This window comes from Schistocerca cancellata, chromosome 2 (genome assembly GCF_023864275.1).
Source record: "Schistocerca cancellata isolate TAMUIC-IGC-003103 chromosome 2, iqSchCanc2.1, whole genome shotgun sequence".
NCBI lineage: Eukaryota > Metazoa > Arthropoda > Insecta > Orthoptera > Acrididae > Schistocerca > Schistocerca cancellata.
In genome coordinates this window covers 990,731,069-990,748,450 of record NC_064627.1, presented here as the reverse complement: position 1 = coordinate 990,748,450, position 17,382 = coordinate 990,731,069, and the positions used below count along the sequence as shown (strand labels likewise).

The window sequence follows — 17,382 nt, the reverse complement described above, 5'->3', positions numbered from 1 at the left end:
CTTCCACTCTCTTTGTGTGTCACCCTCTGCCAGTACACCCATCTATCTTTCTCCTTCCCCACTCCTCTCGTTGCCCTCCCCCCGCCGCCCCCCTCCATGTCCCTGCACCGTGGACTCCCAGCAATGCACCTGCTGGCAGTCTAGTCCCTGCGTGCTCCACTAGACAATGCTCTTCCCCCCCCCCCCCCCCCAAACCATAAATACTGCTATCCCTTTCCTTCCCCCGCCCCCTCCAGATCGCTGCTTCCATTCTGTGTGGCAGTTGCATTCGGGTCAGAGCTGCCAGAGGTGTTGGTCATGTGTGCATTGTGTGTGTGCTTGTTGGCAGGAATGAATTTGTTTTTTTCCCTTTTGTGAGGAAGCTATGGCTGAAAGCTAATGTGTAACTGCCTTTTAGTTGCGCATGTCTGCAACTTGAACATGTCATCTTTACGGTAAGTAGCTATCTATTTTTTTGCTTATGTTGTTGGTATTACAACTTGGAGTTTCCATTGTTTGCTGTATGGTTGCATATTTTAATACACACATCTTTTAGTGACTTACTGAAAAGTAATCTTTCTGCAGGCTTTCTACAAAGACCATTCTACTTGTACGCCTTTCTTGATCTCTGAGCTTAGCTCAGTACTTCAGCTGACATCCATTTAGTCTGAAGTCTCATGTAATTACTTCATGATATTTTGTTCTTGCTTACAGGAGCTGGGTTCATCACCCTCGAAAGAGGAAACGACCCTTGTTGCACCGCTATCTGTTCAGCCAACAAGAAAAAATAAATCATCGTCATTAAATATGTCTTCATTAAGGAGATTATAACAGAAACTACGGGGGAGCATAGGAAGGCGCAATAAACTCTCGCAGCGTGGACGCTGCTCTTGGGTAATGATAATTGATATTTGGTGCTATAAATATGCTTACTTACTTACTGCTCATACCGGACTCGAGAGTCCATTACCACAGCAAGTAATGTTGCTGATTCTTGATGATATGATTTTTAGTATGCTATAAGTATACTAAAAATCGTAATTGTGTCAGAACGAAAATTCACTTGAGAAAACAATAAACTTATAAGACATAATTGCTCTCCTGTACATACAGTATAATACCTTTCACAACTAATAATTTCTCTGGTAGGGCAGAGGGGTAGGTTTGGGAAGGTTAAAAAGGAAGGGCAGCTCACTCAGTAATTACGTCTCATAAATTTATAAAAATCATAATTGTAATGTTCTATAGAATAGTATTATAGTGTTTTTCAGTGAAAGACAATTCTTCATAAAATAGAAGGATGCATGTTATTGTATTGTCTGATATCAGCACGTGTTCCTTATTTCTCTCTTAAATTTCCATCGAATCAAATCTTTTGTACGCAAAGTTAATACACTTGAATGAGTGTGCATGTGTATTGTCATGATATTGTCAGTTTCTTCTTTGCACTGAAAACTACAGAGCAGTTCCAATAAGGCACAAATATTGTGATGGAATGAGTGGCTGTTAAAAAAATGAGCATCTGTGTCCCATTCTGTGACTCTTATTAAGATCAGATTCTAAAACTAATTTTTTTCCAGGCATGTTTAACTAACAAACAACATTATCTGTGTTGTACTAACCAAGTTGTTCTGATATTCCAGGCACTCAGATCATTACATAATATGTATTGATTTAGTTCATCTGATCTCACTTTTTATGGGGGCAAGTACTTGAGTTTGTCTCAATGATGCAAACAGTTGTAGTCTGTCAGGCTTCCATATGAGTACACATTCCAATGCTGAGTGAAACATTTATCTGGGAAACAACCTCTAGGCTGTGGCTAATCAATTTGCCTGCTGTTTTATTTGGAACATTGGCAGATAGAAACTGTATTTGACTAGCTCACTGTGACCATGGCATTCGATGAGCCACATGTTCATCCATACGGTGAAATAAGAACTTCAGCGAACTGGACCACTCTTGACTGGTTTAGGTTCGGCGGTGGATTGCCATTCCTATAAGACAGTGAATGGATATGCTAAAACGCTCATCATACGAATAGGAAGTGGTTTCATGGGGATTTTGAGTTTTCTTCTTCCTTTCTTTCATTTTTTGTCAGCACAACCTTCAGCTAGGTGACTGTTGAGGTGAAATGATGGATTTTAGGCTGTATTAAGACTTGCCCAGATAATGTGGGTGTCTGTCGGAACTGGCCTTTATTTCCTTAGCTAGTCCTGCAACTTTAATGGTGATAACTTTTTTGTACTAACATCCAACAAGAAAACAACTTGTCTTCTCAGGACATATTTAGGTTGAAGTCTGTATGTTAAAAAAATTATAAGCTTTTCTGACATTAAATCTTATGGAGTAAAAGGAATGGTGGAGGTGGTAAAACACACTTGAAATTGGATTTTGCTAGTGAAAACAGCCACATTACCTGGAGCTGCAGAATTTGGAATGACTTACAGAGCACCCAGTTGCGAGGAAGGTGCACAGCACTTTTAATTTTACAAAAGGGCCTGTAGAAAGTGTGTTCTTCAAATAGACTCTTATGTTAACCAAATTTTCTACCTATGAACCAAATTTTTAAGGTATTTTAAGTGTTAACAATTTAAGCACTTTACTCTGCTACCTAAGGCCTGGAAAACACAGAAATTGTGACAGAGGCACCTATGAACTTTTCATCTCATCTGTTGCAATCGAACCACATTCTCTGGAATAATGGTTGTCATATTTATCTGTAGTAGCGGGAGATCTAGTAAATCAACTTGCTAAAGTGTATCCGTCCTGTATAGTGAAGTAGTGAATGTATATGACACGCAACAGCCTACTTACTTTTCAACATGGAAAGAGGTGATGGAAAGAGGTGATAAGTTAAAAACCTGCAGTTCCAAAAAATACATCACCTAAAATAGAGGTCACCTCTCTCAGGCATCGAAGGAAGCCTTAACTTGTTGTTGTTGTTGTTGTTGTTGTTATCTTCAGTCCAGAGACAAGTTAATGCAGCTCTCCATGCTACTCTGTCCTGTGCAAGCCTCTTCATCTCCGAGTAACTACTGCAACCTACATCCTTCTGAATCTGCTTAACATATCCATCTCTTGGTCTACCTCTACTATTTTTACCCTCCACAATACCCTCCAATACTAAATTGGTGATCCCTTGATGCCTCAGGACATGTCCTACCAACTGGTCCATTCTTTTAGTCAGATTGTGCCACAATTCCCTCATCCCCCCAATTCTCTTCAGTACCTCCTCATTACTTAGGTGATCTACCAATCTAATCTTCAGCAGTCTTCTGTAGCACCACATTTCGAAAGCTTCTATTCTCTTCTTGTCTAAACGATTTATTGTCCATGTCTCACGTCCATAAATTGCTACGTTTTTGTTGCCATAGCCACTCCACATTTTATATCCTCTCTACTTCGAACATCGTCAGTTATTTTGCTCCCCAAATAGCAAAATTCATCTACCACTTCAAGTGTCTCATTTCCTAATGTAATACCCTCTGCATCACTTGACTTCATTCAACTACATTCCATTATTGTCAATTTGGTTTTGTTGTTGATCATCTTATATCCTCCTTCCAAGACACTGTCGATTCTATTCACCTCCTCTCCCAGGTCCTTTGCTGTCTCTGAAAGAATTACAATCTCATTGGCAAACCTCAAAGTTTCCTGCTCCAAATTTTTCTTTTGTTTCCTTTACTGCTTGCTCAATATATAGATTGAATAACATCAGGGATAGGCTACAACCCCGTCTCACTCCCTTCTCAACCATTGCTTCCCTTTCATGCCCCTCTACTCTATAACTGCCATCTGGTTTCTGTATAAATTGTAAATAGCCTTTTGCTACCTGTACTTTAACTCTGCCACCTTCAGAATTTGAAAGAGAGTATTCCAGTCAACATTGTCAGAAACTTTTTCAAATGCTATAAATGCAGGTTTTCCTTTCCTTAACCTATCTTCTTAGATACGTTGTAGGTTCAGTATTGCCTCACATGTTCCAACATTTCTACGGAATCCAAACTAATCTTCCCCAAGTTCGGCTTCAACCAGTTTTTCCATTCATCTTTAAATAATTCGTGCTAGTATTTTGCAACCATGACTTATTAAACTGATAGTTCAGTAATTTTCACACCTGTCGACACCTGCTTTCTTGGAATTATTATATTCTTCTTGAAGTCTGGGGGTATTTCGAATGTCTCGTACATCTTGCTCACCAGATGGAAGAGTTCTGTCATGGCTGGCTTTCCAAAGGCTATCAATAGCTCTAATGGAGCTAATCTCTTTCCCGTTTTTTTTTTAGTGCTCTGTCAAATTCTTCATGCAGGATCATGTCTCCCATGCATCTACATCCTCTTCCATTTCCATGATATTGCCCTCAAGTATATTACCCTTGTATGGACCCTCTATAAACTCCTTCCCTCTTTCTGCTTTCCTGTCTTTGCTTAGGCTTGGTTTTCCATCTGAGCCCTTAATATTCATACAGGTGCTTCTCTTTTCTCCAAAAGTCTCTTTAATTTTCCTATAGGCAGTGTCCATCTTACCCCTAGTGATGTATGCATCTACTTCCTTACATTTGTCCTCTAGCCATCCTTGCTTAGCCATTTTGCACTTCTTGTCAATCTCATTTTTAAGATGTTTGTATTCCTTTTTGCCTGCTTCATATACTGCATTTTTATATTTTCTCTCTTCATCTATTCAGTTCAATCTCTCTTCTGTTACCCAAAGATTTCTATTAGCCTCACCTTTTTACCTACTCAGTCCTCTGTAGCCTTCACTGTTTCATCTCTCAAAGCTACCCATTCTTCTTCTATTGTACTTCTTTCCCCCATTCTTGTCAATTGTTATCTGATATTCTCTTTGAAACTCTCTACAACTCTAGTTCTTTCTGTTTGTCCAGGTCTCATCTCCCCAAATTCCTACCTTTTTGCAGGTGATTCAGTTTTAATCTACCGTTCATAACCAATAGATTGTGGTCAGAGTCCACATCTGCCCCTGGAAATGTCTTACAATTTAAAACCTGGTTCCTAAAACTCTGTCTTGCTATTTTATAATGTACCTGAAATCTTCCAGTGTCTCTAGGTATCTTCCATGTATACAACCTTCTTTCATGATTCTTAAACCAAATGCTAGCTATGATTACATTATGCTCTATGCAAAATTCTACCAGGTGGCTTCCTCTTTCATTCCTTACCCCTAGTCCATATTCACCTGCTACTTCTCTTTCTTTCCTTACTATCAAATTTCAGCTCCCCGTGGCTATTAAATTTTCATCTCCTGTAACTATCTGAATAATTTCTTTAATCGCATCATACATTTCTTCAATCTCTTCATCTGCAGAGCTAGTTTGCATGTAAACTTGTACTGCTGTTGTAGGCGTGTGCTTTGTGTCTTTCTTGGCTACAATAAGTTGTTCACTATGCTGTTCATAGTAGCTTATCCGTGCTCCTATTTTTTAATTCATTATTAAACATACTCGTGCATTACCCCTATATGATTTTATGTTTATAACCCTGTATTCACCTGATCAGAAGTCCGGTTCCTCCTGCACCGAACTTCACTAATTCCTACTTTGTCTAATTTTAACCTATCCATTTCCCCATTTCAATTTTCTAACCTACCTGCCCGATGACGGGATCTGACATTCCACACTTCGATCCCTAGAACCAGATTTATTTCTCCTGATAACGATGACTTCGTGAGTTGTCCCCGCCCGGAGATCTGAATGGCGGACTATTTTACCTCTGGAATGTTTTACCCAAGAGGACACCATCATCATTTAACCATACAGTAAAGCTGCATGCCCTTGGGAAAAATTACGACTGTAGTTTCCTCTTACTTTCAGCCGTTCGCAGTACTAGCACAGCAAGGCGGTTTTGGTTAATGTTACAAGGCCAGATCAGTCAATCATCTAGACTATTGCCCTTGCAACTACTGAAAAGGCTGTTGCCCCTCTTCAGGAACCACATGTTTGTCTGGCCTCTCAACAGATACCCCTCCGTTGTGGTTGCACCTATGGTATGGGTATCTGTACGCTGAGGCACGCAAGCCTCCTCACTAACGATAAGGTCCATGGTTGTTATTAGTGCGTGACAAAATACCAGGACTATGTAGAAGGCAGACAAATCTATGATGAATTTCACAACAATTTAACCTCCATGATTGGCACTCTATGCTCATTGGGTTAAAAAAAAAAATTAAGAGAACCGAAGAGACAGAATTCATAGTCTTCAGCGTACTCTTCCTTTCTGCAATCTGATGAAGTTTCTATAGGTGTTATGGACTACAAAGTATTAATTGGATAGAAAAAAAATCTACTCACCAAGTGGTGGCAAAACACACATAAGACGGTTGTAATTGGCCAGCTTTTGGAGCCAGTAGCTCTTTCTTCAGACAGAAGGGTTGAAGGGAAAGGAAGAGGGATGAAGGAAAAGGACTGAAGAGGTCTAGGAAAAGGGGTAGATTTCAGGAATGTCGCCCAGAACCATGGGTGGGGAGACATACCGTCCAGGATGAGAAGGAATCTTTCTCTATGTAACTAAGTGACCATCTCGGGGCACGGAACACAGACCCAGGCTGCCCATCTGATAGCTACTAGGGGCAACAGAAATTTGATTTTCAGTATTTCATAAAAATGATCAAATTTAAAATAATGAAATAATCTGCTCATTAAGAGGTGTAATATTATGTGAAAGGTTCAACACAGTAAGACAAATATTAGTTATAAACAGTATATGTGTCAAGGCAGAGTAATTCACTATGCACAAATACCCAGTCTATATTTGCCCCCTATTTGGGAATGAGCATACTTAGTGACTTGCAAAAATCTTTACACATAATTTCAAACCTTTATGAAACGTTTTCTTGCTGATACTACCCACAAAATGATGAAAGGAAAAACAGTTTATTGCTTAATAAATTTCCACTCTTCATGCAGTAAAACTGGCACATCAGAAACGATGGTTTAATTTTTCTTCTTTACACATAACTTATATTTGCAACACACTTCGCGGCCAGTGACCACATAATAGCACTGAATGTACGTGCAAGATTTATGTCCTCGTACACCACTTTTTTACAGATATATGATTTCATAAATACAGAGATGTTTGAAAAAAATTTTGCAAACTACCCAAAATATACTCATTCAGTGGTAGAGAACTTATTCCAACAAAATTCAAACATAATTTCAGACTTTTTGCCACTTTCGTGCTGAACATAAAGCATTTTAACGCATTAGCTCATTTATAAAGTTACCAGAAGTTTGAATCCGTTGTATACTTGGGTGTTCCACTCCTTAAAGAACTGGGGGTTTACCGGTTATTTGCTAATGTTGACATGGATAAAACTAGTCAATAATGGCTACGTTCTACTGAATTCTACGTTCCCAGAACACCTTGCGAAGTGTTCAAAGTTATTTTACACACAAAGTTCTTTGTTGTTCTCCTGATTACACTCACATAGTAGTTGATGCAGTTTAACACAACATTAAAGTTAAAAATTTGCTCTACTTATTCACTGCTGAAAGAGGCTTTAGTCTAAGAGGTTGTATTGATCTCACAAACTCAACTTCACATTTCTCCTGCTACGCAACTTCATTGCACGCAATCTGCTGTGATGCTTGTATTGATTTGCCTGAAGGATTGAGTTATTGAGAGCCTCATGATGTCTTACGAGACTTGTCTTCCATACTTGAACCAAACCCACTTCAGCATTACTGTCAGGCAGTGTTGCATTTACTTAATGGTCTGAAACTCCCTGACCGATCACAAATTTGTGTCAGAAAAGGATATGAACCTGGAACTTCTGCCTTTCAAGGGCAAGTGCTTTACGGACTGAGCTGTCTGAACACAACTTGGGACCCACCCTCACAGCTTTACTTCCCCCATTACCTCATTTCTTCCTTTCAAACTTTTCAGAAGTTCTCCAACACATAGATTTAATCTGCCAGGAAGTCTGAAATCACCACTCATTCTGCAGCAGAGTGAAAATTCATTCTGGAAGCCTGTATTCTGCTCTTCAGCCCTCTTAACCCTCTTAGTGCCAGACGTTTTCTCAAAAGATCATGTTAAAAGTGCCATGTGATTTTACAGTAAAATGCAGATCTCTGCCATACTTGCAATAAAATCTAACTAATGCATAATGGAATGTAATTTTTTTAAAATTTTTAGGGAATGCTGCTGGCTACAGTAATATGTGCAATACACATTGTCAAAGAACATATTTTAAGAGAAAAAAATTATTTTCATTATGGGGCTTATAGCAAAAAAATTGAAACTTTGATTTCAGTTTACTCTGAGACCCATCAAATGATGATATACTCAAAAATTTCAGGTATATATGGAATCTCTGTAGTTTACTTAACAAACATCATAAAGGATTACAAATTTTTTTTATTTCACTAAGGAAAAAATCAAAAAGAACATAACATTACAAAAAAAATTGTTTTGCTCTGAACGTGTTCTCAGTTCTTCAGTCATAAATCACTGACAAATGTGAGGTTGCAGTTATGACAACTACTTGCACACATGCTGACCAACACATGAAGGATGCAGTCCTTTCTTCCAACAAACACATACTGTTCGTGAACACCGCTTCTTATCCTTTGTAGAACAAACACTACAGTAGCGTCCTTTCTCCCCAGAAGAGTCTCTGCACCATATACTGTTGGAGCAGGTACATTTATATCTATTGCACTTGTGGTTGCAGTCCTTGCCTGAAACCACTGTTGAGAAAGTTTTCAAATGACTAAGCTATTAAACTTCAGCCATGTCAGTGGTTTGTCGCTGGGGTTTAGGCTTTCCTTATACAAAACATATGCATTCAGCAACATCCTGGCAATTATGCTGAACACTACCTTGTTCCACATCTTGACAGTCCTCCTCTCATCTAAATAGCAGTATGCCATCATATCAGATGAGTCAATGCCACCCATATACTTATTATATTCGAAAATAACATCTGGCTTCTTGACTGACTGTCTGTTGCGAATTGTCTTTCCTGGTGATTAGCAGAGGATGATGTACTCACAAGGAGACTGGATTTCTCTGTGATTTCTTCTGTCTGAAGCCACAGAGAGGTATAAAAGATTTCTTGAAAAACTTTAGCTGACCTACAGCATAATTCGACAGAAGGCTACGTGGCAGGAATTTTCTGTTTCTTCTAGTTGTTCCCGTTAGATAAGTGCCGACTGAATACAGCTTTTCTGCCAGAGGAATAGATGTAAAAAAAGTTATCGCAAAACACATGGTAACCTTTTTGCATGTAGCTCCCAAGAGCTAGTAGTTTCATGACGACTACATATCCCAGGCCATTCTCTTTTATTTCGTTTTTGTCATCATCACTTTTTGCACCACGGTATGCATAAAACCCTAGGCAGTAATTTACTACTGAATCTCACAGCATCCAAAATTTGACTCCCCATCTGTGATGATGTTTATTGGGAAGGTACTGGATTAGCTGTGTGTGCGCCTTTGTCCCAACAAGACTTTCATCAACACTCAGTTGTTGGTGTGGAGTGTAGTAGCGACGGAAAGCATTGTTGGCACACTTGAAATTTGGCTGTTGGATCATATAATGGGTGACCAGGAGTGTGAAGTTTCAAATTGTCTACAAAATGTAAGTACCGCAGCAACAACTGAAACCTGTTGCCTGAAAACATTTGCGAAAACCACGGTGTCAACAGGTTTGCATCAGTTGACCAATAATTAAAAATCTTCAGTTTTTTTATCAGTCCCATATTCAAAATCACTGCTATAAAAGCCCTCATTTCTGCTACAGTTGTTGGTTGCCACTGTTTGATTCTCGAATTTGGCGTTAAATGCGTTGACTGAATCACCTGGCGAGCTTATCTGTTAGTCTGTATCCATAATCGTAAGAAGCTGCAGCGAGAACAACAAATTGAAAAAATCAATTGGTGTGGCGTTTGCTGGTAAATGTTTAGGGCTTGGTACTTCTCCATACACAAAGCTTGGAGGGACTGGATTATCTGATGCCTCATCCATTATTTCAACAAAAGTATTTGCACTGCAATTCAGTTGTGTTTGGTCGTCGTCGTTGTCATTTGCTGACGCACAATAGTCACTTGAAGAAAACGACGAGTTGTCTTCTCCACAGGACATCTCATAATCTGATTCACTTCTGTTACCGTTGAGCTCCATTTCAGAGACCACTTCCCAGGCTGCATCCATTTCCCTTAGAGGACAGACCAGTGCCACTGCATAGTCCAGGTCACGTGTTTAGCATTACAAAGATACAAATACCAACAATCTATAAAGAACCTCACAGTTATTCACGTCGTGGGGGCCAAGACACAACTAACAATTGAACAGGGAGGGTAACAATAGGTTGTGGTTGTTTGTGGGCTCAGCAACCATTCCACTAGCTCTGCACAAGTCTGGGAGATCATTAGGAGCATTTGTGGCAGATACAATTGGCCGCCCATAACACATGTTCTAAGGCAGTAATGATGCTTCTTGGATCACGGCAGAGCATTTCAGTAAAACCATCTTTACTGCCTGCTTCGATTTGGCGTGAAATCGACCTTGAAGTAACCACCAACCAGTCTGGACCCTACAGACTAGGCAGTTTCTTAGTCACAGTGTATATTCAGGATCTGTTGATAGACTATTGGCAGCCTCATGCCGCCGTAGGTAGCCCTCTATATCTATACTCCTGCATACACTGTAATTTTTCCCTTACCTTTTTCCATTTTAGATTTTGCAAGGGAAGACTGACTGTTGATAAGCCTCATGCAAGATGTAATTTCTGTAATTCTCACATTGTGCTCATTTTATGATACGTAGGTGGTAGAAAGTAATGTATTAACTAACCACCGTAGAACATACACTTCCGAAATTTTGACAGTAGTACCTGCCACTACTTACACACCTGCATTTGTGACAAAACCCACTGCTCTTCTTGAGATCTTCTATTTCCTTTATTAATCTTAATTGGTAAGGATTCGGGATGGATGAGCAGTACTGAAGAACTGATCAAATTGAGTGTTGTGTAATCCATTTTTTTTTTTTTTTTTTTTTTTTTTTTTTTTTTTTTTTTTTTTTTTTTTTTTTTTTTTTTTTTGATGAATGGGTTATATTTTCTTAGGAATCTTTCAGTGGATGTTATTGTATCATTTGCTTTTCCTACAGCAAGGTTTATGTGGCTGCTCCACATTGGGTCATTTCAGATGTGTACTCTATGTATTTAATGGTTGTTTCTGTTTCCACTGATTAACCAGGATTAGTGCAATGCTGCATTTCGTAATTTTACTAAATACACCAGTATCATCCATCAACAGCTTTGTGCAGTATCTGACATTAAATGAAACTGTACGGATCCAGAGGTCTCATAAGTCTGTGTTGTATATATGCAGACTGAAATGAAATGACAAATGAAAATTTGCACTAAGGCTGCAATTCAAACCTGGGTGTTCTGCCCATGAGGAAGATGTGCCAGCCACTATGTCAGCCTGGCACGTGGCTTTGCATGATTATAAAGACTACCCTAGCACACCTCCTTCCTTCTTCCAAATCTCCATTCACTTCTCAATCCTCTTGATCATCCCCCTAACCTTGAACAGCATTCATTTGGTGAAAGCACTTATGCGTGGCATTCAGGCAGGGTGCCCTGTTTCATTCAGTGCTGAGGTTCTATACCACTACAGTTGGAGAACCTCTGTAATGCCATTAGAGTTCAAGGAGAATATGAAGTGGGATAAAGCAGCAATGGGAATTTAGATTGAGGAGGGAAGCGTGCTAGTGTAGTCTGTGCAGCTGTGCAAAGGCATTGTGCCAGGGTGGCATAGTGGTTAGCAAGTCTGCGTAGTTAACAGGGGACCTAGGTTCTCAAATTCCAGCCTAGGTACAAATTTTCATTCATTGCTTCAGTCTATATGTATACAGCATCTGACATTGTCCACTAAGTTTTGTGTAGTGAACAGAAGCAAACCTGGAAATTTACTTTTATATCTGACAATCTGATTCCTTTATGAACCACAGGTTGGGTTCTGTCTGTTAAAAAGTCCTGAATTCAGTGGCAAAGATAGTCTGGTAACCCATAATGGATGCACTCCCTACAGATCCACGGAATTTGTGTGGAGTATAAACAAAGTATAACGTGTGTCGTTGTTGTAAAATTTCATGGGCTATGATCCCATAAAATGATAATACTGACGAATAATTTTATTGGCATCCAGTCCCAAACCATGGGATGGGCATAGGAAACACAGTGACCAATATGGAAACACAATGTTCTCTGCACCTCTAGTTCTTTATAAGCAGTCTTAATGCAGCTATTCAACAACCACTACTCAGCCCATGTACATGTCTTTGCTGCCTGGAATATTACTATCATTTGCAGTTTATTTCATTGTGCTTTAGTTTTCACAGATGATTATTCTCAATTAATGTAAAAAGGAATCCCTTCCTCGAAAAGAAAACAGTCATAGACAAGTCTTTTGGCTACTCTGAATATTGAGTTTGAAAATTATCACAATACCTAGAATGATATCACTAAAGATTATTGTGTGACTGTGACATTTGAGAGGAACTACTTTTATTGTCAGAATTCATTGTACTCATTGTCGAGCATCATGAACCCTATTGACCAAGTATCTCCATCCTGGATGGTCACTACCCTCTCTTAAAGCGAGCTGAAGAGGTAGACTGGAGTTGTTCTTGATTTGATCCATCCACCTGCTCGCTTCTTTCCATCTTGGCCTAGTGCTCTCAATTTGTCCTTCCATGATTATTTTCTCTAGATTTTCTCCATCTCTTCTCTTGCAATGTAGCCAGAGACCTGGAGAATGTTTTGGTTGACACAAGAGGATAGATGCTTGGAGATACTGAGTTGCTCTATAATGGACATGTTAGTTCTTCTTTTGGTCCATTTTATGCGCAACACCATGTGCCAGCACCGAAGTTGAAATGTATCAATACACTGCATCCATCTGCCCTTAAAGGTCCATGTCTTGCAACCATTAAAGAAGGTGGAAAACATTAGTGTTTAAAGAAGCCATACCTTTATGCTGTTCATTGTTGCTCTGTTCTGCCAAGTCATGGTCAGATCACAAGAGCTTTCATAATGACATGTTTGGCACAGATGTTGTACAATTAAGGCGTACAACACAATCCTGTGTGGCACCTTTTGATACATTGACCAAATCGAACATGCCAGCACTTGTCATCATGGCTGCGAGATGGTTATTGAAAAGTCTTCTGGTTAGTGCCGTTAAGTGGATAGGAACAACACTCTGAATACACCTGCCACAACTTTTTCCAGATAACGTAGTTGAAGGCATTTCTGTAGTCAATAAAGCGATCAGTAACACAGGAGGCTTGCAATTTATTTTCCTTTCACAAAACCTGTTTGTTGTGTGGATATGAGGTTGAATGTACGGCTTCAGTATTAATTCGAGATGTAGAACAAAATTTTTGATCTGTGGGATATGAGAGCTATAATTCAGTCAGTAGCTGGAGCAGTTCATAATAAACCTTTTCTTGTGCAGAGGCATGAAGAGGGGAAACTGTAGGCTCTCTTATAACTAATTAGGTAAGTCAGTTCAAAGGCTGGGGCATATCACCTTCAATAGGACAATGCCTAGTAAAGGACTGTAGTGTTCAGGGTATCTAAAATGTGTGTATAGAAATTATAGTTTTGATTTTATATGTATGAAATTTGATTTCTGCCCAACCAAATCGTCTGTATTAGGTAACCTTAGTATGTGGGTGTTTTAGTGTGACATGCTTTGTACCATCTGTATCTTTCTTTTCCATCTGTTGGTGTTCTGTTCATTCAAGTCATAAACTTATTCTTGGGTTTCTTTTCATTTCAGTCATCTTCTATGTAATAATTGGTCCACATTTTCTAGCAATTATTTTCTCATTGGCTGTTATACAGTACTCTCGTTAATTGATCATGTTATTGAACTGTGCATTTATTGAGAAAATGAGCAACATTTACTACAAGGCAAATCTTTGGACTTCATTACCGTATTTACTCTAATCTAAGCTGCACTCGAATCTAAGCCGCAGCTGAAAAATGAGACTCTAAATTAAGGGGAAAAAAATTTCCCGAATCGAAGCCGCACCTGAAATTTGAGACTCGAAATTCAAGGGGAGAGATAAGTTTTAGGCCACACCTCCAAATCGAAACAAAGTTGGTCCATTGTAATATGAGACACAATTTAGGTCTAATGAATGACGATACAGCTACAGTAGTTTGGGTTGAGTCTTAAGCTTAGCAGATAAGCTTTACCAGGTAGCCATTGCTATGCGTCAGGCACTCCATCCGTATTTATACGGGTACCCTTCCTTTTTCACGTGCTTCGTCTGGTTTGAATCGATTGCTTATTTTGCTTTGATCTGATAAGTGCCGATTTCTTTGTTATATGTGTTTACAACACTCTAAGCTGAAAATGCGTTACTGTACTGTGTCATGCATTGTTTGTCGCATTCTGATAATGAGTGTTTAATACCTGTCGCCGCTCATGGCATGGCTTGCTTTTGTGCGCTCTACCGCCGCTTACAATAAAAAATAAAGGGAGGGATTGTCGCATTAGCGAAACAATGGCAAGAGACTGCTATTTGTTGTTACTTACACTGCTGCTTTCTTTAATGATGATCAACAAGAACCAAATAATAGACTGCGTATGATAGAAGATGTTCTGAATGAGAGTTGAGCAAAAATTTTTCTTCATTTGAAAATCTTTGCAGGTGCCTCTTTTGTACATGACATTTTGCACAGAAATTAGTCATCTTAGATTTAAAAATTTAGTCAATTGCCGTGCTTCATTTCTGACTGTATCACTATTAGGCATAAGAATAATATTAATATAAGCATGACATGATACATATATTCTTCCGCGTTTGCTGTCCTCTCACTCTAGTTTCGTAGTTTATTAGGCAGACAGGATTTAAATGAGATAGCAGCAAACACGAAAGAATACATGGCAAAATGTTTATATTCGTATTATTCTTATGGTGAAGAGAATACTGCATGTGGTTCACAATTCATAGAAGTTCCTATTAGCAACCATCTCTTCTCACAGGTAGGAAAAAATTCAGAATGAAGAGTTGGCCATATTGACAAACATCCCAAATAGTCCTGCCAGTCGAATTTTTGTAGTACATTGAAATGCTGATACATTCGAAGATGAACAGTACAGAATTCGTATTTACTTTGTTGGATAATGTATGTAGATGCAGTGGTTGAAACTCCGGGTGGAGGAAAAAAAAAGCTCGTCTTCCACCTTTTTTTTTTAACTGGCGCAGAGGTTTTGGCGCCAGTATTTATCTTTGTGCCTGCAAAGCCTGCATGTGTAGCGCTACATATATTCGACAGCTGAAGTTCGTTGTGGCGGCACCTACCAACATTTTTCAGAAGTTCTGCTTACTTGCACTCGATTCTAATCCGCAGGTGGTTTTTTGGATTACAAAAACTGGAAAAAAGTGTGGCTTAGATTCGAGTAAATACGGTATATTTAGTTACAGACATTCATTGAAATTCTCTCTCTCTCTCTCTCTCTCTCCTGTGTGTGTGTGTGTGTGTGTGTGTGTGTGTGTGTGTGTGTGTGTTTTTAATTGCTATTAATAATTGTATTTTTGTTCATAGGTTGAGAACCAAGTTGCAGATGGTGATGGGGATGTGCAGTTATAGTGCAGCACAATAAAAATTCCTGAAGGTTCACTCGTACGTGCTGGAGTGAAAACATAATAGAAGCCTTGTAGTTTTACAAGTTCTTGTCTCTGTACCTGCATTGCAACTGTCCTATGCTCTTCCGTGTATTCTTTTTATGTTTGTGATTCGTATTTGAAATATTTATAAGTCACTTTATACCTGAAAGTCTAAATAAGACAAATACTGAAGCTGCACTGCACACAGTGCTGAGTTGAGTAAATTTGAATTTCAGAAGAAACTCATTTATACAGTACAAGTAATTCAAGTAAAACACTATACGCTTAGTAAACACCAGATATTTCTGCAATGAATGGCATAATAATTTATTAATGATACTGGGTATCCTATGTCCACTAATTTTAAAAATTGATTTGCTAATTGTATTATACATTTTTCACTATCAGTTTATATTTAATACCAGAGACAACGAAATTTTACCTTTCAATGGTTCGTACACAACAGAAATTAGGTGTACATTGAGTTGATCATATTTCTAGTTTTTAATGTAGTCATAAATTTTTGATATTTATTGCTAAACAATCAAAAGAGAATGGAATTTCGAGTGTTCCTCATGCTACTTTTCATTTTTCGTATTTCTTCATTATATCAGTTCATATGTAGTGCTAATGCTTCACTAATATCTGTGACCATTAGTTCCACCCCGTACTGGAACAGCAGACTGAGATGTCAGGATAGCTTCGGTATCTGTCAATAGTTGACTGTTGTGCGTTGCTGTTTGCAGTACAATGTCTGTGGATGTCTTTGTACTTTTGAATGTACATGTTGTGAGACACAGAAGTCGAATGTTTATATTTAATGCATTTTTGCATTTCTGTGCCAGTAATATTTTGAAATATTTAGCAAGAAACAGCATAGATGTTTGATACAAATGTGCTCTTAATGTATAGAAATGTAAAAAAATGTATAAATTTTTTTGATGTTATAGATTTTATATGTTAAACAGGTCTGTAATTTGTGCTTTTTCTTCCTCTATTAGGCGACATTTTTGAAAGCCTAAAGTGCTTACTGTACATGGCACTTGTAAATATGTTCTGCCAAGCATTTTCACAGGCTGGTACTGTCTTGATGACCTGTTTGAAACTAATCTCTGTAACGATCTAGTGTGATCTTAAATACTGGTGTAAGTCTTCATAGTCTGTCCTGCAGCATGTAATATACACTCTGTTTTGGTTGTGATAGTTACACTGGACCATCGTGCCATGTACATGGAAGGACCCCCCCCCCCCCCCCCCCCAAACATGTTTATATTGGTACAAAAAACTGTATACCAGTGAAGTGACATTAAAAACTAAGTATTTATAACATATTGAATTAAAGATCTTTTCTTTTTTAAAAGAAGAAAAAGAAAAAGAGGGAGAGAGAGAGAGAGAGATGATGATGATGATGATGATGATGATGATACATGGTTCTGTAATAAAACACCTGCAGCCCTCTTGACTTGGGCAGCATGGTGGTGGTGTTCTCTCAGTAGTGTGTGATATACTTCATGTGAACCCTGCATATACTTGCTTTTTTCTGTGCTATCATGTAGTTTTCTGCCACATACATTATGAGCCGTTAATGTATCATATTTATCATAGAGATCGTTTGATCTTAAGTTGCACATAACTATTTCTCCGAGTTACCCACTACTTTGAGTAGAGGCTATTTACACTGAGGTAGCCATTTGGGTAGGATACAAAACACCGTGCAACAGACTTATAGTTCCCGGGTTCGATT

The 17,382-nt window shown here is 38.7% G+C and overlaps 1 protein-coding gene across 5 annotated transcripts in view; it reads left to right on the top strand.

Annotated features, from left to right (window-relative positions):
* The window catches only part of LOC126162966 (protein ECT2), a 231,247-nt gene extending 214,294 nt beyond the window's left edge, over nt 1-16,953 (top strand). For 2 of the 5 annotated variants that reach the window (XM_049919806.1, XM_049919807.1), the window contains exons 19-20: nt 694-873; nt 15,577-16,952. In XM_049919806.1, the coding sequence (XP_049775763.1) occupies nt 694-810 (117 nt within the window). In that variant the 3' untranslated portion in view covers nt 811-873; nt 15,577-16,952. Of the gene's footprint in view, nt 1-693; nt 874-15,576 lie in introns of all 5 variants that reach the window. The other 3 variants (XM_049919810.1, XM_049919809.1, XM_049919808.1) reach the window with 2 other exon arrangements.
* Nucleotides 16,954-17,382: the final 429 nt, after the last annotated feature.